This window comes from Lagenorhynchus albirostris, chromosome 19 (assembly GCF_949774975.1).
Source record: "Lagenorhynchus albirostris chromosome 19, mLagAlb1.1, whole genome shotgun sequence".
NCBI classification, from domain to species: Eukaryota; Metazoa; Chordata; class Mammalia; order Artiodactyla; family Delphinidae; genus Lagenorhynchus; species Lagenorhynchus albirostris.
Genome location: NC_083113.1, coordinates 7,332,612 through 7,357,005, shown reverse-complemented (window position 1 = coordinate 7,357,005; position 24,394 = coordinate 7,332,612). Strand labels below are relative to the sequence as shown.

At 50.5% G+C, this 24,394-nt stretch overlaps 1 protein-coding gene across 1 annotated transcript; it reads left to right on the top strand.

Moving 5' to 3' along the window:
* Positions 1-17,980: 17,980 nt before the first annotated feature.
* On the top strand, positions 17,981-22,072 carry LOC132510228 (myeloid cell surface antigen CD33-like). The gene is made up of 6 exons (XM_060132033.1): positions 17,981-18,032; positions 18,099-18,476; positions 18,678-18,956; positions 19,188-19,235; positions 21,508-21,604; positions 21,952-22,072. The coding sequence occupies exons 1-6, from the start codon at positions 17,999-18,001 to the stop codon at positions 22,070-22,072; spliced, it is 957 nt and encodes a 318-aa protein (XP_059988016.1). The 5' UTR covers positions 17,981-17,998.
* Positions 22,073-24,394: the final 2,322 nt, after the last annotated feature.

The following is a 24,394-nucleotide window of genomic DNA, read 5'->3' as shown; positions in this document are numbered from 1 at the left end:
TCCCCAACACAGTGGGAGAGTAAGTGGGATGGAGAACATAGTACCTGAGAGTCCAGGACCATCTGCAGAATTCACATACCCTGTGAGTGCCTGAAAGTCCCTACTATGTCTACCTGGCCTATTCCTCTCTGAGAACTCACCTTCTAGTCCAGAAGAACAAGAGCCCCACCCATCACCTGCCTTTGTTTCTCCCATCACAGGCATTTTCCCTATGGCACTGAAATTGTCACGTAACCTGGCCCCCCAATCAGATGCTGCTTTCCTCAAGAGCAAGAGCTGAATCTTTACTAGAAACCTAAAGGCACAGTGTGGATGGTTGATGAGTGACTGAAATGTCTTCCCTCGCCTCATTGTAGGAGTAGACAATTCTTCCTTCTCATATTAACATACACTTCTTATCACCCAGCCAATGAACCCTGGGCAAAGATTGATGAAGTGTGTCCCTGTGCAGTCCATGGTGCATGAGACAGGGCTCCTGTGTGATTTGGACAATTCACTTGCCCACTCTGAACCTCAGTGTCTTCTTCTGCGAATTGAATAACTGGGGCTAAAAGTCCTCCTAGCTCTGATGTCCTGTGGTCATAATTTCCTCTTCCGCACACTGTTAGATTCTCTGTGGCTTCCCTGTGTCTCTCCTCCAATTATTCTGCTTTTCTTTGCAAATTGAGGACCATGGGAAATAGTTTGGGCATAGCCCCGCCCCTCTGAGCACAGAGATGCTGTAACTACCCCTGCTAGGAGAGAGTGAGTTGGCCAGGACGAGGAGGGGGGGGGCACGAGGGGGGTGGGGCTGCAGGATGAGATACCAGCTGAAAATGCAGGAGTTGGTGATGGCGTGCATGTGCCCTGCGTGCTTAGACCCCGCACCTTCCCTTCTCAATTATCCCAGCACCGACGCTACCCCGTGTTATGGGTAATGGTTCCAGGAAGGGGATGATATAGGACGGGCAGATTCATGAAGCTGAATGGAAGAAAACAGATGGCAGTTCTCTCTCTTTATACCAGGTCTTAAGAAAAACAAGTGCAAAGCCATAGTACTGAAGGCAGCATGCTCGGATGTTAAAACTACAGAGAAAAGCAAGGAACCAAATAGCATTAAAGAGAGGCTAGGATGTTAAAACTACAGAGAAAAGCAAGGAACCAAATAGCATTAAAGTGAGGCTAGGGGCTTATTGAAGGAGTGAAGTGTGGGAATGGGGAGGAGAAACAAGAGAGAGATCCTGGGGGCCTGGCAGTGTTCTGTTTCTTGGAGGGTGTTCGTTTTGTGTTGAATCGGTAAGTTGTCTTATATCTTTCCCCAATAATATTTCAAAAAAACCCAGCATGGCTCTGAGGAGTCACCGCTTGCCATGCCTTCCAACCACTTCCTCCCAGCCCCCAGCCACACAGTTAAAAATAATCTTCTGTCAGTTCGGTGCATGTCTCTTCTCTCATGAAATCCTTACCATCCCCGAGGGTGGGCGACTGCCAGGCTGGTGTTCCTCGCTCCAGGTCTCCTGCACACCTGTACTTCTGGGGGCAGAACCTGCGCGAGCAAAGCCCCAGAGGCTGACAGACCCCCACCACACTCTGGAGTAACAAAGAGAAGTGTGGTCATGAGACACACCAGCAGTGAAGAAATAATCCTGGCACCTGGACAGCCACAACACATGGGCTAGTTTCCATCCCTTTCGAAATCCGTACAGAGAACCATGCTCTGTTTCCCAGGCATCCTGAAAGCCCACCTCCCCTCCAAGTCTTCCATGTGTGTTAATACACAGAATCCTCAACTCCACTGCCCGAGATTCCCCTCTACTCAGTCCTCCTGACACTCAACTTCCAACCTTGTGGGGACAGCGACACCCTACACCCCTGTGCATCCCCCATCACAGCTCCAGGTGCCAGGACATCTATTGTCTCCCCACTGGACGGTGACTCAAGGGACAGCGTCTAGGCCTGGTGTGTGACGTCATGAGCAGAGAGGGGATGCCCATCACATGGACACTGGGAGAGGTCCCCTCCACCTCCCATGTCCCTACGTCCCACCCTGGCTGGACCGACCTCCACAAACTACACCCTGTGACTCAAGGGGTCTGGCCAGAAGGGACCAACTTTCACTTTGCAGAAAATGACCCCTGAGGGGAAGGGCATTGACAGGGAGGCAGGAAATGGAGCTCAGGCCCAGCATGGGGTGTGGATTTGGGCAAGTCTCTCACCTTCCCTGGTCCAGTGTCCCCAGCAGTGGACGTGGGGTGGCGCGTGGTTGATCTCTAAGGGCTCTCCTGGTGCCAACAGTCTCTGGCTGTGAAGTTCCTCCTCTGAGGAGACTCAATGTTCTGACCTCACCCACATTTTCCTGCTGGGGCTCCTCTAAATCTTGCAACGTTTAGTTCCTGAAAGACAAACCCTGAGAAACAGACTTTCTCTGGGGGACCCTGGCACTGTCAACCCCAGACGTGCTTCTGCTGCTGCTGGTGGCCCTGTTCTGGTAGATGGAGGGGGCCGAGGGCCAGAGGGAGTCCAGGAAGGATTACATGGTGCAAGTGCAGGGGCTGGTGACGGTGCAGGAGGGCCTGTGTGTCCGTGTGCCCTGCTCCTTCTACCATCCCAGGAGATGCTAGACTGACTCTACCCCAGTTCATGGCTACTGGTTCCAAGATAGAGACTGGGAGGCTCCAGTGGCCACAAACAATCCAAATCAGAAACTACAGGAGGGAACTCGGAACTGAATCCTCCTCCTTGGGGACCCCCAGACCAACTGCTCCCTGGACATCAGAGATGACAGGAGGAGGGACAATGGAAAATACTTTTTTTAGGATAGAGAGAGGAAGAATGAAATAGAATTACATGTGTAACCTGGTCTCCTTGTATATGATGGATAATGAAGAGGATCCAGGAGCGGTCACAGGGGAAGGCCTTAGAGGTCCCTGGGTAGGGCTGGGATGAGACGCTCCTCCTGAGATGGGGGTCGGGGTAAGGCAGGTGGGGGCTCAGAGGGAGTAGCTGGACCCAAGCCTGAGGCTTCTCTCAGGGCCGCACCTCTAACCATCTTCTCTTTTTTTTTCTTTTCTTTTCTTTTTTTTTTTTTGCGGTACGCAGGCCTCTCATTGTTGTGGCCTCTCCCGTTGCGGAGCACAGGCTCCGGACGCGCAGGCTCAGCGGCCATGGCTCACGGGCCCAGCCGCTCCACAGCATGTGGGATCTTCCCGGACCGGGGCACGAACCCGCGTCCCCTGCATCGGCAGGCGGACTCTCAACCACTGCACCACCAGGGAAGCCCCTGCTGTGCTTCTCTTGACTCGTCGTGACGATTTATATTTTCTATTTAATGTCGCTCTAGGAAAAATTAAAATTTAAACTATTAGCATTAGTTTACCATTCGTCTTTCTATTGTGCAATGCCAGTTTTGAATACAAGAACATGTAACTCATCTATGAAATCCTGGAGTTTGCACAATTCCTAATTTGTCAGTGGTACAGGTGTATGTATTTTGTTCTTAACAGAGTAGTGGAAACACCTCACTGCTCTAATTCAAATTTGTGTGTGTGTGGCAAAGTCTACAGAGCATAAAATGGACTCTTTTAACCATTTTTAAGTAGTACACAGTGCCGTGGCTTTGAGTGCATTCACATCGTCGTGCAACCGTCACCACCATCACTCTCCAAACCTTTTTCATCTTCCGAAACTGGAAATCTGCACTCATTATACAATAAGGTTTTGTGTTAGTCTTCTCAGCCTGCCGTAACATAGTACCACAGACCGGGTGGTTTAAACAACAGACCTTTATTTCCTCACGGTTCTGGAGGCTAGAAGTCCAAGATCAAGGTGTCTGCAGGGTTGGTGCCTTCTGAGGCACCGTCTCTCCTTGACTCGTGCGTGGCGGTCTTCTTGCTGTCTTCATAGGGTCTTGCCTCTTGGTGTGTCAGTGCCCTCATCTCCTCTTCTTATATGGGCACCAGGCAGATTGGACTAGGACCCACTCTAATGACCTCATTTTTATTTAATTATGTCTCTAAAGGTCCTGACTGGGGGGTTAGGACTTCAACATACGAATTTAGTTGGGGGGAAACAGTAGGTTCATAACATTCCCTGTTACCTCAGTGTTTTTATTTCACTTCCTGATACAGGCACATTCTGCCCACGTGCTCTGCCCTCAGATTCCTGATGGGTAAGGAAGGATGAGAAGGAGAAAGAACTCTGGGGCCCCATCCTTCCATTTCCTCCTAGGTCATCATTTTCAGTATAAGCTGTTGGCTAATGCTGGGAACTAATGTGATAAGAAAGGATGTAATCGAATTCTTCAGTCTTTTGTGTTTCTTACAATGTCATTGCCTTCTTTCTGCGTCCAAAGCAAGTTCTGATTTGGATGAAAAGCATAGCCTTTCTGGGGGCCATTATCACCACCGCCACCCCCCACTTTCTCAGTCTTAGAACACGCTTACCTTTTTTCTTTCTTCTACATTAGTTATGTTTTTAACATCTTTATTGGAGTATAATTGCTTTACAATGGTGTGTTAGTTTCTACTTTATAACAAAGTGAATCAGTTATACATACACATATGTCCCCGTATCTCTTCCCTCTTGCATCTCCCTCCCTCCCACCCTTCCTATCCCACCCCTCTAGGTGGTCACAAAGCACCGAGCTGATCTCCCTGTGCTATGCGGCTGCTTCCCACTAGCTATCTACCTTACCTTTGCTAGTGTATATATATCCATGCCACCAGATGGCTTCACAGGCGAATTCTATCAAACATTTAGAGAAGAGCTAACACCTATCCTGCTGGAACACACTTACCTTGATTCACGTTGAGTTTCACCAAACTCCCACACGTTGTGATGCTATCAGAATTCTGCCCCTGGGTCATCTTGAATGTTACATACAAAAGGGGCGGGAAAGAACAAGTGTCCATTGTGGGGGTGGGTGGGGAGGGGGGTCTTTATTACTAAAGAGAAGTGGGGGATAATAGGAGGAGACCAGCAACCTCTCTCACAGAGAGCTTCTGACCGGACCTCTTTGGCGACATCCGACATGGAGCTGCCCCATCAGATAGAGTTTTGTGCCAAGTTATTGCAGAGAAATGTCCCTCCCTTTTATTCAGACTGTACGTGATCAGCGATGACTGGTCCAAGATAGATAGAACCGGTTTCATTCAGAGTCCAGTTCCGGTTCATCGCACGAACCTGAGAGTTTAATGCAGTGAGACCCTCGGGAGGTGATTGCAGGCTTGCAACACCTCCCAGCCTCCAGAGACTCACTCTCCTGCCTTCAAGCAGATGCCGGAGCTGGCCCTGGCCCATTCCATCCTGGATTCCCTATCACTTGGAGCAACTTGTCTGACCCCTAGTCAGGAGCGTGAGGTTTCCTACATCATCAGCCCCTGAACATCCGGAATCAGAGAAGTCTGACCGATGTTGCGGAATTGATTCCCTCCGGAAACACATGCTAATACCAGGTATAGCTCCCCTTAGCCAGCCCCAGTGCTCACCTGGGAGCAGGGGGCAGCCAGGGGAGCAGCTTTGTTCTTTCTTATCGGAAGAGCAAAACGTCACAGCCCCGCCCACGGCAAAGTCCTGCCTGGTGCAGCCAGCACGGACGTTAATAAGCTTCCACTCCCACCTATGTATCAGGCCTGGAGAGCACAAGGAATATTAACCTGGAATCTTTGTGGAACTCTAAACAAGGTGGAGACCTAATAACCCCCAGCCCCCATCCTTGTGGACCTGCCTGGGCAAACCCCATCACCCCAAGTGCATCCGACCACCAGGGGGAGCCATGGAGTTGTGAAACGCGGCAATCCCGTTCTTGGTCTACATCCTCATGGGGGTACAGTAAGAAATGGATAGAGAGGGTAAGTGGCAGGGTCCCCTATCAGCTTCCAGAGAAGAAGGGAGTGGAATGGAAAAATAGTAATAAGATTAAGATTAACAGTAGCGGGGCTTCCCTGGTGGCGCAGTGGTTAAGAATCTGCCTGCCAATGCAGGGGACACGGGTTTGAGCCCTGGTCCCGGAAGATACCCACATGCCGCGGAGCAACTGAGCCCGTGCGTCACAACTACTGAGCCTGCGCTCTAGAGCCCGCGAGCTACAACTACTGAGCCCGCGTGCCTAGAGCAACAAGAGAAGCCACCGCAATGAGAAGCCCGCACACCGCAATGAAGAGTAGCCCCTGCTCGCCACAACTAGAGAAAGCCCGCGCGCAGCAACGAAGACACAACGCAGCCAAAAATAAATAAATAAATAAAATTTTTAAAAAAACCAATAGCACTGTTAATAATAACAGTAATAATAATATTATTATTTCCTATTTATCGTACCTATGTAGTGAGACTATAAATCTTGAGATAGATTAGCCCCAGAGTGATAGGGTGGGAACTAGGCATCAGGAAGAAGTTGATAGTGAAAAAATATGGATTGAAAAAGTTGGGGTATTCCCTGGAGGTCCAGTGGTTAGGACTCAGTGCTTTCACTGCTGTGGTGGGTTCAATCCCCGGCGGGGGAACTAAGCACAGCGCTGCCAAAAAAAAAAAAAAAAGATGATCAGGGCAGTGGAAACCTGTGCAGTGATCCCGGTAATTCCCTGGATGAGCAGCAGAGGGCGCGCTACCAACGTTCCCCAGGGAACGTTGAGCTAGATGCGCAGCTGCAAGGGTCCGGACCTCATGAGGCAGTGAGATGTGCCCAGACGCCAGTTTCTAAAGGAAACTTACCTAACCTCTGCAGGCATCAGTGTCTTCATTTGCAAAGTGGGCATCACAGCTCCTACCTGTATGAATCTGAGAGCAAAAACCAGGCTGAATCAAATCAACAACACCACCAAAAAAGCGAGGAGAGAGAGAGGCCCTTCCATCATATGCACCCTGAAATCCAGCCACATCTAAAGCCAGGTCAAACTATGTCCTGAATAAAAAAAAATAAAGGGGACTCAGGAGGCAGAGACATATAAGACAGGAGCCCCAGACCTGGTGGACGACTCAATACTTAACTCCAATCCACATTTTATCCCTCACTATATATATTTTTGTGGGGTGGGGGGCAGGTTGGGGATTTGGAGTATACTGTTAAAAACAGAAACAGACCCACAAACACAGAAAACACACTTATGTTCACCAAAGGGAAAAGGGTGGGGGTGGAGGAGAGAGGGATTAATTGGGGGTCTGAGATTAACATATACACACTACTATATATAAAATAGATAACAAACAAGGACCTACAGTATAGCACAGGGAACTCTACTCAGTATTTTGTAATAATCTATAAAGGAAAAGAATATATAAATCTGAATCTCTTTGTTGTACACCTGAAACTAGCACAACATGGTAAGTCACCTATACTTCAATTTAAAAAACAGAAAAACAAAAAAAACCCCAGATGCTCTAGAGCAGCAGTTCCTAACCTTTTTGGCACCAGGGACCGGTTTCGTGGAAGGTAATTTTTCCATGGACAGGCGCAGGGAGGGGGGATGGTTCAGGCGGTAATGCGAGAAATGGGGAGCAGTGGGACGCAGCAGATGCAGCTTGGCTCACTCGCTCGCCCTCCACTCACCTCCTGCTGTGCGGCCCAGCTCCTAACAGGCCGAGGACCGTACGGTCCACAGCCCGGGGGTTGGGGACCCCTGCTCTACAGACAGGAAGATGAGATTCAAATCTTGTCTCCAAGCAAGAGCTGGATCTGCTCTCTAGAAAGCGGGGTCATGAAATATCACCATGTGGTAACAGTCTATTATAAGTTGACAACATTTTAACTTTAATCCCATAACCAAACGCTACAATTTCACCCCCAACACTTCACGTTCTTCGTGTGGCGACTTATATCTTCTGATCTTATGTATCCATTAACAAATAGTGGATACTACAGTTATCCTTAATAATTGTGTCTTTTACTTTCAGACTCAAATTCAAAGTGATTTACACACCACCATTGCCCTGTTACGGTATTCTGTATTTCTCTCTTTATCTGCCTTTACCGGTGAGTTTTATGCTCCCGTATGCTTTCATGTCGTTCTTTACCATCCTTTCGTTTCAACTTGAAGAACTCTCTCAAGCATTTCTTGTAAGGCATTATGCTAAGTGGAATAAGTCAGTCACAGAAAGACAAATGCTTCCTGATTCCACTTCTAGGAAGTATCGAAAATAGGCAAATTCAGAGAAGCAGAGAATGGAGTGGTGGTTGTCAGGGGTTTGAGGGAGAGGAAATGGGGATATAAAGTTTCAGTTATGCAAGATGAATGAGTTCTAGAGATCTGCTGTACAACGTAGCGCCTGTAGTTACCGGTACTGTGCACAGGTAAACTCTGGGAGGTGATGAGTATTTCTCTTATTTTGGTTGTGGTCATTGTTTCACAGGTAAATGCATATGTCCGAACTCATCAAATTGTATACATTAAATGTGTCCCATGTTTATAAATTATATCATATATAAATGATATCATATATAATTATATGATATATAAATTCATATATAAATTATATCTCAATACGCAGTTTAAAACAAAAAAAGAAAGAAAATGTGTTGACATCTCTGAACCTCATCACTGGTAAGTGGATCATTACTACTGACCTCGGCAGGTTTTCCTAAGGCTCAGAGGATCTGCTGTAGGTAAATAATTTAGAACAGTAATTAATTGACACTAGATGCTCACCCTAACATGCTTCAACCATAACTGGACTACATCTGGCTAATCATACAAGTCTCAGATAACCTGTCACCTGATTCCAATAGCTGTTGGGTTTAATTAAGACTAGAAATTGAGGAATTGTTACTGCCATCTGATGGCCACAACCTGATTTCTGCCTCTGAAAATTCCCAAAGGAGGGTGGTCTCAAACAGGCAAGAATGCCCTCCCTCATCCTCGTTTGGTGAACTGCGGTTTCACGGTAGATTCTGTTCTGGCTTCTCTGCACTAGATGGGAGGTTGGTAAAAAGTAGCATTCCAGGAACCTCTGCAGAGAGAGAGGAGGGCTTTTCGCGGCCGCTACACAGGAAATTTTGTAACAGAACCTTACTGCACACTGATACAAACCTAGGTCCTGCCTTCATACCAGACACAATTTGCTCTTCCCACCATAGAATAAACAGTAGTCTGTGTGAATCAGGCATCTCCGGGCACACGCGTACAAGGTGCTCAGAGCATGTGAAAAGCAAGAGAAACAGTCGCACGTGTTAACCTTGAGTAAAAGGAGGTGCTGCCCAGAGCAAGAGCCTCCGTTAAAAAAAAAGATTGATGTGGGATGCAAGTTCCAGAGCAGCTTTGCACTTTGAATTAGGCGGAGAGGAACAGCCTTCACCCATGTACTCAAGCATTCTTTCGTAGAAACCTGTAGTGAGCTGCTGTTTGGACCACCTCTTCACGTGGGAAATTACAGAAGCAGAAGTTCAGGTTGTGGCCACCGGATGGTAGTAATGACCCGCCCACCCCCACCTTTTAAAACAAACAGATGTTGGGATCAGGTGTGTGGTGATTCAGGGGAAAACCTAGAAGAGCGAGGGCTCTGCTCTTCCCCTGTTCCAGCTCCTATCACTGAAATGCTGGAATTGCCTATGACCCATCCCACTAAACAGTGAGCGGTGAGGCCAGGTCTTAGTCCCAGCCCCCGGTGCACTGAATGTGTTCACTCTGTATTGCTAATTACACGAAGGAGTGAAAATCTTCCTCCCTCAGCTCACTTGGGGTTCTTCCACACTCTTCTGCCTTTAAAGCCAACTCGGGCCACTCCAGAACTAATCCCCAGCAGGAATAATATGCCAGCATGATGAAAAGTAGTGACTCTCTGATGCCTGCCCGGGAGTGCCTGGGTCCCTGGTATGCAAAGCAGGTTCCAAAGGACAGGACGTGGAGAGGCAGCCAGGAGACGGGGGAGCAGATCTTGCCTTTCCAAGTATCTTGGGCTGTCCGTTGCCCTCTCTGGACTGCAGTGTCTCTCTGAAAAATGAGTAAGTGAGGACCATCTCCCAAGACAGCCTAGGTCTGATGAGAGCAGGTCTAAGACTCCTCTTCTGCAAACACACACAATCTCTCTCTCTCTCTCTCTCTCTCTCTCTCTCTCTCTCTCTCTCTCTCTCTCTCTCTCTCTCTCTCTCTCTCTCTCGCCCTGCCCCTCCCTCTCTCCCCCTCCCCCCCCACACACTTGTTTTCAGGACTTCCTCTTGGTCTTAGCGCTCTTGGTTTCTTGAAAGAGGGAACATAGACGCCAGAAAAGGGCTTGGCCCTTCCCATTCCAGAGCTGGAGCTGCCCCTACCATCTGGGAATGAGGAAGTAGGATGGGGGCGGGGGGCTGAGGTCAAGCCTGTCACCCCCAGGGCCTCAGGCTGAGCATCTGGATTTCCAGCTGGAAGTGAATAAGTCCTTGATGATACAGGAGGGCTTGTGCATCCCTGTGTCCTGCGCCATCTCCTACCCTCGGGATGGCTGGAATGAATCCACACCTGCCTGTGGCTACTGGTTCCAGAAGAGGGACAAGCCTGGTAAGGATGTACCTGTGGCCACAACCCACCTGGACTAAATACTGCAGGTTGGGATTCAGGGGGTGATTCCAACTCCTTGGGGGACCCTGGGAAACATAGCTGTGCTTTCAGCATCATGGAAACCAGGATGATGGCGAATGGGACATACTTCTTTCCAGTGGAGAGAGGAGAGGCAGAACATAATTACTAATGTGGCTTGCTTTCTTTGCATGTGACAGGTATGGAATTTCCTATGAAGAGGACAAGACGGAATGTGGGGACCCCATGGAACCTGAATGCTACAGACTGGATGTTGTCCCCTGAAGATTCATATGTTGAAGCCTTAACTCCCCAGCATTGACTTATTCAGAGAGTGCTTTTCCAAGATCATTGAGATTCAATAAATGCATAAGGGTGGAGTCCTAAGATTGATGGCCTTATAAGAAGAGGAAGAGAAAGAGCAATCTCTCTCTCCCCGCCACACTCCCTGCCACATGCATGCTATGAGGAAAGACCTTGTGAAGACACAGCAGGAAGGCAGTTATCTGTAATCTAAGAAGGGAGTTCTCACTAGGAACCAAATTTGTTGACACTGCGATCTCGGACTTGCCAGCTTCCAGAACCGTGAGAAATAAATGTGTTTGTTCAAGTCACCTGGTTGGCATTTTGTGACAGAAGCTGAGCTGACTAAGACAAGTTCCCAATCAGCGGTGGGATTATTCAAACGAGCCCATCAGATCCTCTCGCGGGAACCGGGGGTCAATTGTGAGCGCAGGTGTGGCCTCCAGCAGGAGTGGCAGGATGACAGAGTGTCAGCCCAGGACGAAGGGAGGTGAGAAATAAAGCAAGACCTGAAGGCCAGCTGAGGGCACTGTGAAATTCCAGGTGTCCCATGAGCAGCGAGGATGAGGGAAGAGGTGAGAAGAGCCCCCCTCCCCTGATCTACCCTCTTGGCGATCTGGCCTCTTCATTGACCCTGGGCCCACAGCAGGGTCCAAGAGCTGAGAACCTTCCTTCTTGTCCCCTCAGAGTCCAGGCCATGTCCAGTTGATCACTTGTGTCCAAAGCAACGTGCTGACAAAGCCTGTAACCCTGCTGCCCCAGCCCGTGTTTCCATCTTCAGGGTCTCCACCAGATGCTTGTAGATTTGTCTGTGTCTCCCCGGGGGTGGGGGGGAGTATCAGGACATGAATAGAGTTGGCTGTGTCTCCTCTTTGCCTCCAGACTCATCACAGACCAGATGCTCACTCTGTGTTTGTTGAGTGAATGAATGAAGGAGTGAATGAATGAATGGGTGAACTGCTTCCAACAGTTACCTAAGACCCTTACTCATCTGTTATGCCCCAGACACCCACACAGAACCACCAACACTCTGTTACCAAACCAAGCTTGGGTCTGCATAGCAAAGCCAATCTACTGATACCAAGATGTGGTGAAGGAGAGTACAGCATTTATTGCAGGGCACCAAGCAGGGAGAATGAGTAGTTCGTACTCAAACGACCTGAACTCCCCTCCCCAGTGGCTTTCAGAGAAGGTTAGTTTTTTTTTTTAATTTATTTTTGGCTGCATTGGGTCTTCATTGCTGCACGTGGGCTTTCTCTAGCTGTTATGAGTGGGGTTACTCTTCATTGCGGTGCACAGGCTTCTCACTGTGGTGGCTTCTCTTGTTGTGGAGCATGGGCTCTAGGCGCCCGGGCTACGGTAGCTGTGGTGCGTGGGCTCTAGAGCGCAGGCTCAGTAGTTGTAGCACACGGGCTTTGTTGCTCTGCGACATGTGGGATCTTCCCAGAGCAGGGCTCAAACCTGTGTCCCCTGCATTGGCAGGCAGATTCTTAGCCATTGCACCATCAGCAAAGTCCCTAAATGCATTATTTTTTATTGTGGAAAAATCAGATAAAATAATATTCACCATTTTAGCCAGTTTAAAACATACAATAGTTGGCTTTGAGAACATTCACGATGTTCTACAAACATCATCACTACCTAATTCCATCCATCTGATGTTTTCATCACCCCAAAGAGAAGCCTGGTACCCATGAAGTAGTCACTCCCCACACTCCCCTCCCCAGCCCCTGGCAACCACTGATCTGCTCTCCATGTCTCTGGATCTGCCTATAGTGGATACTTCATACACGTGGAATGTTACAAAACAGTGGCCTTTTCTGTCCGGCTTCTCTCACTAAACGTTCTCAAGCATCATCCGTAGAGCGTGTATCAGTATCAGTTCCTTTTTGTCTGAATAACATTCCATTGCGCGGATGAGCCAGCTTGTCTCCATCCAGTTAGCAGTGGATGGACGTTTGGGTTGTTTCCACTTTTTGGCTCTTACAATGCTGCTATGAACGTTGCTATACTTTTCCTTTTTATTTTTATTTTATTTTTTTTCGATCATTGATTTCAGTTTTCTCGGGCATGTACCTAGAACTGAAATTTCTGGGTCAAATGTTAGTTTCTAATTTTAAATTTCGGAGGAAATGCCAGATGTTTTCCACACTGGCAGCACCATTTTACATTCCCACCAGCAATGTATGAGGGTTCCAATTTCTCCAGATCCTTGTCGACATTATTTTCCTTAAAAAAAATTCGAGCCCTCTGGTGGGTGTGAAGGAATATCTCATCATGTTTTGATTTACATTTACGGAGCGAGTAATGACGTCGTTCATTTTATTCATGAACGTATTGGTCATTTGGAGAATTTTTTTATTCCTTTGGCCGTTTGGAAAAATTGCACTGTTTGCCTTTTTGTTCTTGAATTGTTTTTTGTTTGTTTGTTTGTTTTTCCTTTTTTTTTTTTTTTGCGGTACGCGGGCCTCTCACTGTTGCGGTCTCTCCCGTTGCGGAGCACAGGCTCCGGACGCGCAGGCTCAGCGGCCATGGCTCACGGGCCCAGCCGCTCCGCGGCATGTGGGATCTTCCCGGACCAGGGCACGAACCCGCGTCCCCTGCATCGGCGGCGGACTCTCAACCACGGCGCCACCAGCGAAGCCCTTGTATTGTTTTTGATATAGCTTTTATATAGGCTGGATATCACACACATATCGAATCTATGATTTGCAAATATTTTCTCCCATTAAATGGGTGGGTTTTTCACTTTCTCAGTCGATTGATGAGCCGAATTTTTCGTTTTCATGAAGTCCAACTTATGCATTTTTGTTTTCTGTTCAGCTGCTGGAAGGCAAGGGCATGGGGTGGGCTGATACCCCGGGCACACGGGGTTCGGCATCCGGTGGATGAGGAAAGCCTGGAAGACCAACGTCCAGAGTCCTCCTGGGAGCAGAAGGACACAGGATTGAGCAGATGATTCCATCCTTGTCCCTCTTTCCTGCAGGGCAGTCGGGGCGCGTCGCAGCACAGGTGATTCTGACGGCCATCTGGGAAGCGGCTGTCAAGATCCCGCTACTCTTCTTGGTCCTCATCGCCCTCCTGTGAGCACCCCCAGGGAGAGGGGAGAGGGGAGGGGTGGGGAGGGCAGGGCGCAGGTGGCTGCACCCTGGAACCAGCGCTGGAGGGGGCGGGGGCGGGGCCGGCAGGAGGCTGACGGGAAGGGGGAGTGGGGGGGCGGGGCTTGGGGGCGGTGAGGAGTCCCCTGGGGCAGGGGCTCCTCCCCGCCCAGTGTCAGGGTTGAGGGTAGCCGCTGTGCTCTAGAGGGTCTGTGGGGCCAGACCTGCCCTCTCCCACCTCAGTCATCCCCCCGCCCCTGAACAAGGAACAGGGTGAGTGTGCGGCCCGCGGCACCCGATCTGACCAGAGCCTGGTCTCTTCTCTGGCTCAGAGTGACGTCCCGCAGGAGGAAGGCAGCCAGGCCTGCAGGGGGCGTGTCAGATGCAAAGCCAGGCCTGCAGGGGGCGCGTCTATTGCAAACGCCATTCCTGGTTACCCCTCTGGGTGAGTGATGTCGGCATCCTACCACCCAACATCCCACTGCACACCTGCCCCAGAATGGCCCCCAGGATTGCTCCACTCAGCGTACCCAAAGTGGACCTGCCATCTTCCTCCCCAAACCCACTTCTCTGCTGGGTTCCCCCTCACACTGATGACAAGGTGGCCCCCATCTCTAAGGCCAGAAGGAAGGACGGGGTTTGTCCCCTTTCATCCCCGCTCCTCTTCTCCAGGATCGAATAATCACTAAGTGCTGTCCATCCTTCCTCCTAAGCACAGCTCGTCCTGATGCCCGTCTCCTTCCCATCTTGACCCCAGTCGTTCCAGCAGCCTCCTCTCTTCCCTGGGTCTCTGAACACACCCACCTCCTGCCTCCATCTCCCTGGGAAACACAGGCCTCCGCACTGTTCGCAGAGACCGTTACCATCCACTTGCTGCACAGCAGGGACAGCTGTGTTTCCTCTCCACGGCCAGAGACCAAGGTGCACACACCACTGGCTGGATTTGCAGCCCTGGCGGGCTCTGCCCTGCTGGAATCTCCACCCAGATCCCTCCTCTCCCTGCATCTCCCCACGTCTCCACACCCAGCCTGGCCTGACCTCTGTGACTCTGAGACTTTGTATGTGCAGTCCCTTCCCCTGAAACATCCTTCCCTCCCCATTCCTGCCTCTCCAAGTCCTGAGCATATCCTCAGGCTCAGTCTTAAATGTCACCGCGTGTGTGTGTGTGTGAGTGTGTGTGTGTGAGTGTGTGTGTGTGTGTGTGTTTCATTGTCTGGTTTTGGGTGGAAGAGTGGCATACACTTAATTATAGACTATTCGGCAAGAACTATTGAACATGTACTCTGTGCTCCCTTGTTGGAGGTTCCCAGGGGGCATCAGTGAGCACAGCATCAAACATCTCTGTCATCGGGCTTCCCTGGTGGCGCAGTGGTTGAGAATCCGCCTGCCGATGCAGGGGACACGGGTTCGTGCCCTGGTCCGGGAAGATCCCACATGCAGCGGAGCGGCTGGGCCCGTGACCCATGGCCGCTGAGCCTGCGCATCCGGAACCTGTGCTCCGCAACGGGAGAGGCCACAACGGTGAGAGGTCCGCGTACCGCAAAAAAAAAAAAAAATGTCTGTCATCAAGCATAGAGAATAAGCTTGTGGTTACCTGGGGGACGGGGGGGGATGGATTCGGAGTTTGGGGTTAGCAGATGTGAACTATTATATACAGAATGGATAAACAAGGTCCCACTGTACAGCACAGGGAACTATAGTCAATATCCTGGGATAAACCATATGGAAAAGAATATGAAAAAGCACATGTATTATATGTATATGAATAACTAAGCCACTTTGCTGGACAGCAGACATTACACATAACATTGTAAATAACTACATTTCAATAAAGAAATTTTTAAAATCTCTGTCATCAAGAAGGTGTCCTTCTGGATATAAGGATAGAAACATTTTTAAAAAATAAGGAAAAATATTGAGTGTGCTTGATGGTAACATGTGTCTGGAGAAGCATCGGGCAGGGAGCGAACACGTGACATTTGGGGGCTGTTTTCTGTTGCTGAGAGTGTGCCCGAGGTGATGTTTGAGCCAAGACTTGAAAGTGGAAGAAAGCAGGTTCTGTGTTCCCATAAGAGACAATTATCCCAAGGGCTTCCAGGCCAATGCAAGTATCCGGAAGCCTTTGAGGAGAGCAGAGACAGGATTGAACTTTCATTTGAAAAGGATCCTCATGGAAATGCAAATCCAAACTACAATGAGGTATCCCCTGACACCCGTCAGAATGGCAATCATCAAAAAGTCTACAAATAATAAATGCTGGAGAGGGTGTGAAGAAAAGGGAACCCCTCTGCACTGTGGATGGAAATGTAAACTGGTGCAGCCACTATGGAGAACAGTATGGAGGTTCCTTAAAAAACTAAAAATAGGGGCTTCCCTGGTGGCACAGTGGTTGAGAGTCCGCCTGCCGATGCAGGGGACACGGGTTCGTGCCCCGGTCCGGGAAGATCCTACATGCCGCGGAGCGGCTGGGCCCGTGAGCCATGGCCGCTGGGCCTGTGCGTCCGCAGCAATGGGAGAGGCCACAACAGTGACGCGTACTGCAAAAAAAAAAAAACAAAAAACAACTAAAAATAGAGTTAGCATATGATCCAGCAAACACACTCCTGGGCATATATCCGAAGAAACCTCTAATTCAAAAAGATACGTGCAACCCAATGTTCATAGCAGCTCTATTCACAACAGCGAAGACATGGAAGCCACCTCAGTGTCCATCCACAGAGAAATGGATAAGGATGTGAGATATATATATGAATATATATAATGGAATATCACCTAGCCATGAAAAGAATGAAATAATGCCATTTGCAGCAACCTGGATGGACCTAGAGATTATCACACTAAGTGAAGTGTGTCAGACAGAGACAAACATTATATAATATCACTTTCATGTGGAATCTAAAAACTAATACCACTAAATTCATTTACAAAACAGAAACAGACTCACAGACATAGAAAACAAACTTATGGTTACCAAAGGGGAAAACGGATGGGGCAGGGATAAATGAGGAGTTTGGGACTAACACATACACACTGCTATAAATAAAATCGACACTCAACAAGGACAAAGCATAGCACAGGGAACTCTACTCAATATTCTGCAATAACCTATATTGGAAAAAATCTGAAAAAGAATAGATATATGTATATGTATAACTGAATCACCTTGCTGCACAACTGAAACTAACACACCATTGTAAATCAACTCTACTCCAATACAAAATAAAAATGAAACTAAATTGAAAACTAAATAATTTGGAGGCTCGTTAAAAAAAAGAAATTTCCTTTGCACTGACATAGACCATGTGCTTCCCCGTTTGTTTTACATGAAGATGCTACATGGTTTTTATTCTGAAGATGCCATTGAAAGTTTGGGAATCAGCATAGTAGAAGTTAAAAAAACATCCCATATCATATTTTTAGAAAATACCCAGTATGCTGCCGGACACTCGGCAATCTCACCACTGATGTAGCTCTAAAGCCCGACAGTGCTGCCTGTTTGGGGAGGAAGTGATGGGCCCGGGTGGGAGCATCTCCTGGGCAGGGACCAGGCCAGCCGTAGCCCTTCTGGTCTCCAGGTCACCAGCCCAAGATGCTCAGTGTTGGGGGAAGGAGTGAAGGCATGATTGGCGGCTGCCTTCACGTCACCCAGGAGCCCCTTCTTGTCTTCTGCCACAGACGCTCACACAGACCCTAAAGAACCCGACATCTTGCGGGACCAACCACCCAAGGGTCTAGGTGAGGCTGGGACCCTCCAGGTCAAGACAGGAGCTGAGCAGCTCCCTGGTGTAGACAGCGGTGCTCAGACGGGAGGACCTTAGGAGGCTCACCGTGTCCTACGCCTCCATGTCCTCAGAGGCTCTGGTGCTGGAAGGACCCACCTGAGATGGGGGGCAGGGCAGGGCTCTCCTCCTTGCCTGCTCCTCTCTGGGCAGGTCTCCGGGGTCTCTGGACCGAGGGGTGTCCGTGCGCTCTGTGCGGAGGGGGGGCCGAGCTCCGGCTTTGCAGTTCCTCTTCTGTGAACAGCTGGGTCTCGTGTTCCTCCCCGGCTTCCCGTGGGTCTCCCCGCAGCCTTACTTCCCTCTCTCCTCCCCCTTCTCTTTTCACACACAGGACGCCCAGAAGCCCTCCGTCTCAGAGATGCTGCCGCTGCTGCTGTCCCTGCTGTGGGCAGGTGGGTGGGCTGCGGGGAGAGGGCTGGGCAGGGCAGGGGCTGTGGCTGACCCTCGTTTCCCCGCAGGGTCCCTGGCTTGGGAGAGCAGATACCGGCTGGAAGTGCAGGAGTCCGTGACGGTGCAGGAGGGCCTGTGTGTCCGCGTGCCCTGCTCCTTCTACCTTCCCTGGGACACCAGGGACAACTCTGTCCCAGCTTTCAGCTACTGGTTCAAGGAAGGGGCCGATGTGAAGCTGGATGCCCCTGTGGCCACAAACAACTCAGGACGTGAAGTTCAGGAAGAGACCCAAGGCCGATTCAACCTCCTAGGGGACCGTGGAAACAATTGCTCCCTGGACATCAGAGACGCCAGGAGGAGGGATCAAGGTTCATATTTTTTTCGTGTGCAAAGAGGAACGACATTATGGAGTTATAAGTCTAACAAGTTTTCCTTGCATGTGACGGGTAAGGAGTGGGGTCCGGGAGAGGCCTCAGGGGAAGGACCTGGAGCCCCAGGGCAGGACTCGGATAGGACCCCCTCCTGGGAGGGGTCGGGGGGAGAGCAAGTGGGGGTTCAGAAAGACGGGCTGGACCAAAGCCTGAAGCTTATCTCAGGGCTGCACCTCTAACCCTCCTCCTGACCCCGTCTCCCCCTCTCTTCATCAGCCCTGAACCACACACCCCACATCCTCATTCCTGCGACGCTGGAGGCTGGACGCCCCGGGAACCTGACCTGCTCTGTGCCCTGGGCCTGTGAGCAGGGCGCGCCCCCCATCTTCTCCTGGACGTCAGCCGCCCTCACCTCCCTGGGCCCCAGGACCCACCTGTCCTCAGTGCTCACCATCACCCCACAGCCCCAGGACAATGGCACCAATGTCACCTGTCAGGTGAAGTTCCCTGCAAGCGGTGTGATCGTGGAGAGGACCATCCAGCTCAGCGTCACCTGTGAGCGCTGCGCCGTGATGCCCGGGGCGTGAGGGGATGGGGGCAGGTGGGCCAGGCCGGGGGTGCTCGGTGCTGTTGCCTGGAGACCCGGCTGAGTAGGAGGGCCTGGAATGACAGAAACCTTGTCCCTCCTGCATTTCTGTGGCTTCTGGGTGTGTGTGTGGGGGGTGCCTACGCTTATCTCACCCCAGTCCTCTCACTGAGGAAGGAAACACTGTCTTCCACTCCTAGGTGCTCCACAGAGCCCAGCAAGAGGTGTGTGCTCAGGGGATGGCACAGGTAAGACGGAGCCCCCCATCCATGGGGCATTGACTGGAGTGGGGTCTCTTCCAGGTTGGGTCAGGACTGCACATTCAGAGCTCAAATGGTGCAGGTCGGGTGTGGTCCTGCAATTAGACACAAGAAGCCCCCATTAGGTCTCTTCCTGCCGTATCCTCCGACTCTGGTCTTGTCAAAGTGACCCACACCTCCCTCCGTGCCCATTCTAAATATGGTCTTTATCTTTCTCCGGTCACCGAAAGCCTTGCGGGCGGAGCATTTTTTAAGTAGATTTTATTTTCAGGAACTGATTTGGGTTCGTAGCAGAATTCGTCAGAAGGTAAAGAGACTTCCCTCGTCCCCGCTGCACTTTCCCATGCACGGCCTCCCCCCAACAGCACGCCCCGCCAGAGGGTGCCTGTTACAATCGATGAATCTCCACTGACGCGTCATTTTCAACCAAAGTGCATGATTGACGTTATGGTTCCCTCTTGCTGTTGTACATTTCATGGGTTTGGACAAATGTATAATGACATGTATCTGCCATTATAGTATCATACAGAAGAGTTTCATTGTCCCAACATCTGTTTGGACCATTTTTGTGACTGTCAGCCCCTCAGCCCTCACCCTGAGCCCTCTCTGGAGCCCAGCGCTCCCCTCACTGCTGTATTCCCACTGGTCATAACATCTGGTCCCCCATCTGGACAGAGCCCCATTAGGGCTGTCTCAGCAGTGCCCACCGAACTGTTGACAGGTGATGCCCGGACGCACATCCCTTGCCCTGGGTGTTTGGGTGCCACCAGGCAGGGCCAGGAGAGCTGTCTGGGTCTGACCCGGAGGTCTGAGAAGCTTCCTGCTTCCACCTCCTTCTGAGGCACAAAAGATCACCGTGGACCCTGAGGGACAGGGCCAGTAGGGGCCAGGAGAGCAGATTTAGACCCCCTCCCTGGAAGGAAGGAGAGGCAAGGCCCTTCAGCCTCCCACAGTGCTCTCTGTCTCTCTGGAATCTCCACGGGGCAGAGAACCTCATGGCTGTGCTGTGGCCAGGTCTGGAGGCTGCTCTCCTGTCTCTGGATCTGCCTATAGTGGATACTTCATACACGTGGAATGTTACAGAGCAGTGGCCTTTTCTGTCCGGCTTCTCTCGCTAAACGTTCTCAAGCATCATCCGTAGAGCGTGTATCATATCAGTTCCTTTTTGTCTGAATAACATTCCATTGCGCGGATGCGCCAGCTTGTCTCCATCCAGTTAGCAGTGGATGGACGTTTGGGTTGTTTCCACTTTTTGGCTCTTACAATGCTGCTATGAACGTTGCTATACTTTTCCTTTTTTTTTTTTTTTTTTTTAGATCATTGATTTCAGTTTTCTCGGGCATATACCTAGGAGTGAAATTTCTGGGTCAAATGGTCGTTTCTAATTTTAAATTTCGGAGGAAATGCCAGATGTTTTCCACACTGGCAGCACCATTTTACATTCCCACCAGCAAAGTATGAGGGTTCCAATTTCTCCAGATCCTTGTCGACATTATTTTCCTTAAAAAAAAATTCGAGCCCGCTACTGGGTGTGAAGGAATATCTCATCATGTTTTGATTTACATTTATGGAGCGAGTAATGACGTCGTTCATTTTATTCATGAACGTATTGGTTATTTGGAGAATTTTTTTATTCCTTTGGCCGTTTGGAAAAATTGCACTGTTTGCCTTTTTGTTCTTGAATTGTTTTTTGTTTGTTTGTTTGTTTTTCCTTTTTTTTTTTTTTTTGTGGTACGCAGGCCTCTCACTGCTGCGGCCTCTCCCGTTGCGGAGCACAGGCTCCGGATGCGCAGGCCCAGCGTCCATGGCTCACGAGCCCAGCCACTCCGCGGCATGTGGGACCTTCCCGGACCAGGGCACGAACCCGCGTCCCCTGCATCGGCAGGCGGACTCTCAACCACGGTGCCACCAGCGAAGCCCTTGTATTGTTTTTGATATAGCTTTTATATAGGCTGGATATCACACACATATCGAATCTATGATTTGCAAATATTTTCTCCCATTAAATGGGTGGGTTTTTCACTTTCTCAGTCCACTGATGAGCCGAATTTTTCATTTTCATGAAGTCCAACTTATGCATTTTTGTTTTCTGTTCAGCTGCTGGAAGGTAAGGGCATGGGGTGGGCTGATACCCCGGGCACACGGGGTTCGGCATCCGGTGGATGAGGAAAGCCTGGAAGACCAACGTCCAGAGTCCTCCTGGGAGCGGAAGGACACAGGATTGAGCAGATGATTCCATCCTGGTCCCGCTTTCCTGCAGGGCAGTCGGGGCGCGTCGCAGCACAGGTGATTCTGACGGCCATCTGGGAAGCGGCTGTCAAGATCCCGCTACTCTTCTTGGTCCTCATCGGCCTCCTGTGAGCACCCCCAGGGAGAGGGGAGAGGGGAGGGGTGGGGAGGGCAGGGTGCAGGTGGCTGCACCCTGGAACCAGCGCTGGAGGGGGCGGGGGCGGGGCCGGCAGGAGGCTGACGGGAAGGGGGAGTGGGGGGGCGGGGCTTGGGGGCGGTGAGGAGTCCCCTGGGGCAGGGGCTCCTCCCCGCCCAGTGTCAGGGTTGAGGGTAGCCGCTGTGCTCTAGAGGGTCTGTGGGGCCAGACCTGCCCTCTCCCACCTCAGTCATCCCCCCGCCCCTGAACAAGGAACAGGGTGAGTGTGCGGCCCGCGGCACCCGATCTGACCAGAGCCTGGTCTCTTCTGTGGCTCAGAGTGATGTCCCGCAGGAGGAAGGCAGCCAGGCCTGCAGGGGGCGTTTCAGATGCAAAACCAGGCCTGCAGGGGGCGCGTCTATTGCAAACGCCATTCCAGGTTACCCCTCTTGGGGAGTGATGTCGGCATCCTACCACCCAACATCCTACTGCACACCTGCCCCAGAATGGCCCCCAGGATTGCTCCACTCAGCGTACCCAAAGTGGAGCTGCCATCTTCCTCCCCAAACCCACTTCTCTGCTGGGTTCCCTGTCACACTGATGACAAGGTGGCCCCCATCTCTAAGGCCAGAAGGAAGGACGGGGTTTGTCCCCTTTCATCCCCGCTTCTCTTCTCCAGGAGCCAATAATCACTAAGTGCTGACAATCCTTCCTCCTAAGCACAGCTCGTCCTGATGCCCGTCTCCTTCCCATCTTGACCCCAGTCGTTCCAGCAGCCTCCTCTCTTCCCTGGGTCTCTGAACCCACCCACCTCCTGCCTCCATCTCCCTGGGAAACACAGGCCTCCGCACTGTTCGCAGAGACCGTTACCATCCACTTGCTGCACAGCAGGGACAGCTGTGTTTCCTCTCCACGGCCAGAGACCAAGGTGCACACACCACTGGCTGGATTTGCAGCCCTGGCGGGCTCTGCCCTGCTGGAATCTCCACCCACATCCGTCCTCTCCCTGCATCTCCCCACATCTCCACACCCAGCCTGGCCTGACCTCTGTGACTCTGAGACTTTGTACGTGCAGTCCCTTCCCCTGAAACATCCTTCTCTCCCCATTCCTGCCTCTCCAAGTCCTGAACATATCCTCAGGCTCAGGCTTAAATGTCCCCGCGTGTGTGTGTGTGAGTGTGTTTCACTGTCTGGTTTTGGGTGGAAGAGTGGATACACTTAACTATAGACTATCCGGCAGGAACTATTGAACATCTACTCTGTGCCCCTTGTTGGAGGTTCCCAGGGGGCATCAGTGAGCACAGCATCAAACATCTCTGTCATCGGGCTTCCCTAGTGGCGCAGTGGTTGAGAGTCCGCCTGCCGATGCAGGGGACACGGGTTCGTGCCCTGGTCCGGGAAGATCCCACATGCAGCGGAGCGGCTGGGCCCGTGACCCATGGCCGCTGAGCCTGCGCATCCGGAACCTGTGCTCCGCAACGAGAGAGGCCACAACGGTGAGAGGTCCGCGTACCGCAAAAAAAAAAAAAAAATGTCTGTCATCAAGCATAGAGAATAAGCTTGTGGTTACCTGGGGGACGGGGGGGGGATGGATTCGGAGTTTGGGGTTAGCAGATGTGAACTATTATATACAGAATGGATAAACAAGGTCCCACTGTACAGCACAGGGAACTATAGTCAATATCCTGGGATAAACCATATGGAAAAGAATATGAAAAAGCACATGTATTATATGTATATGAATAACTAAGCCACTTTGCTGGACAGCAGACATTACACATAACATTGTAAATAACTACATTTCAATAAAGAAATTTTTAAAATCTCTGTCATCAAGAAGGTGTCCTTCTGGATATAAGGATAGAAACATTTTTAAAAAATAAGGAAAAATATTGAGTGTGCTTGATGGTAACATGTGTCTGGAGAAGCATCGGGCAGGGAGCGAACACGTGACATTTGGGGGCTGTTTTCTGTTGCTGAGAGTGTGCCCGAGGTGATGTTTGAGCGAAGACTTGAAAGTGGAAGAAAGCAGGTTCTGTGTCCCATAAGAGACAATTATCCCAAGGGCTTCCAGGCCAATGCAAGTATCCGGAAGCCTTTGAGGAGAGCAGAGACAGGATTGAACTTTCATTTGAAAAGGATCCTCACAGAAATGCAAATCCAAACTACAATGAGGTATCCCCTGACACCCGTCAGAATGGCCATCATCAAAAAGTCTACAAATAATAAATGCTGGAGAGGGTGTGAAGAAAAGGGAACCCCTCTGTACTGTGGATGGAAATGTAAACTGGTGCAGCCACTATGGAGAACAGAATGGAGGTTCCTTAAAAAACTAAAAATAGGGGCTTCCCTGGTGGGGCAGTGGTTGAGAGTCCGCCTGCCGATGCAGGGGACACGGGTTTGTGCCCCGGTCCGGGAAGATCCTACATGCTGCGGAGCGGCTGTGCCCGTGAGCCATGGCCGCTGGGCCTGTGCGTCCGGAGCAATGGGAGAGGCCACAACAGTGACGCGTACTGCAAAAAAAAAAAAAACTAAAAATAGAGTTCGCATATGATCCAGCAATCACACTCCTAGGCATATATCCGAAGAAACCTCTAATTCAAAAATGTACGTGCAACCCAATGTTCATAGCAGCTCTATTCACAACAGCGAAGACATGGAAGCAACCTGAGTGTCCATCCACAGAGAAATGATAAGGATGTGAGATATATATATGAATATATATAGTGGAATATCACCTAGCCATGAAAAGAATGAAATAATGCCATTTGCAGCAACCTGG

What these genes read in the sequence shown, in the direction of transcription:
- LOC132510228 (XM_060132033.1), top strand. Translation starts at nt 17,999, where the DNA reads ATGCTGCCGCTGCTGCTGTCCCTGCTGTGGGCAG. An exon ending in GCTGTCCCTGCTGTGGGCAG is followed by an intron (nt 18,033 to 18,098) that starts GTGGGTGGGCTG and finishes GTTTCCCCGCAG; the next exon opens with GGTCCCTGGCTTGGGAGAGC. An exon ending in GTTTTCCTTGCATGTGACGG is followed by an intron (nt 18,477 to 18,677) that starts GTAAGGAGTGGG and finishes TCTCTTCATCAG; the next exon opens with CCCTGAACCACACACCCCAC.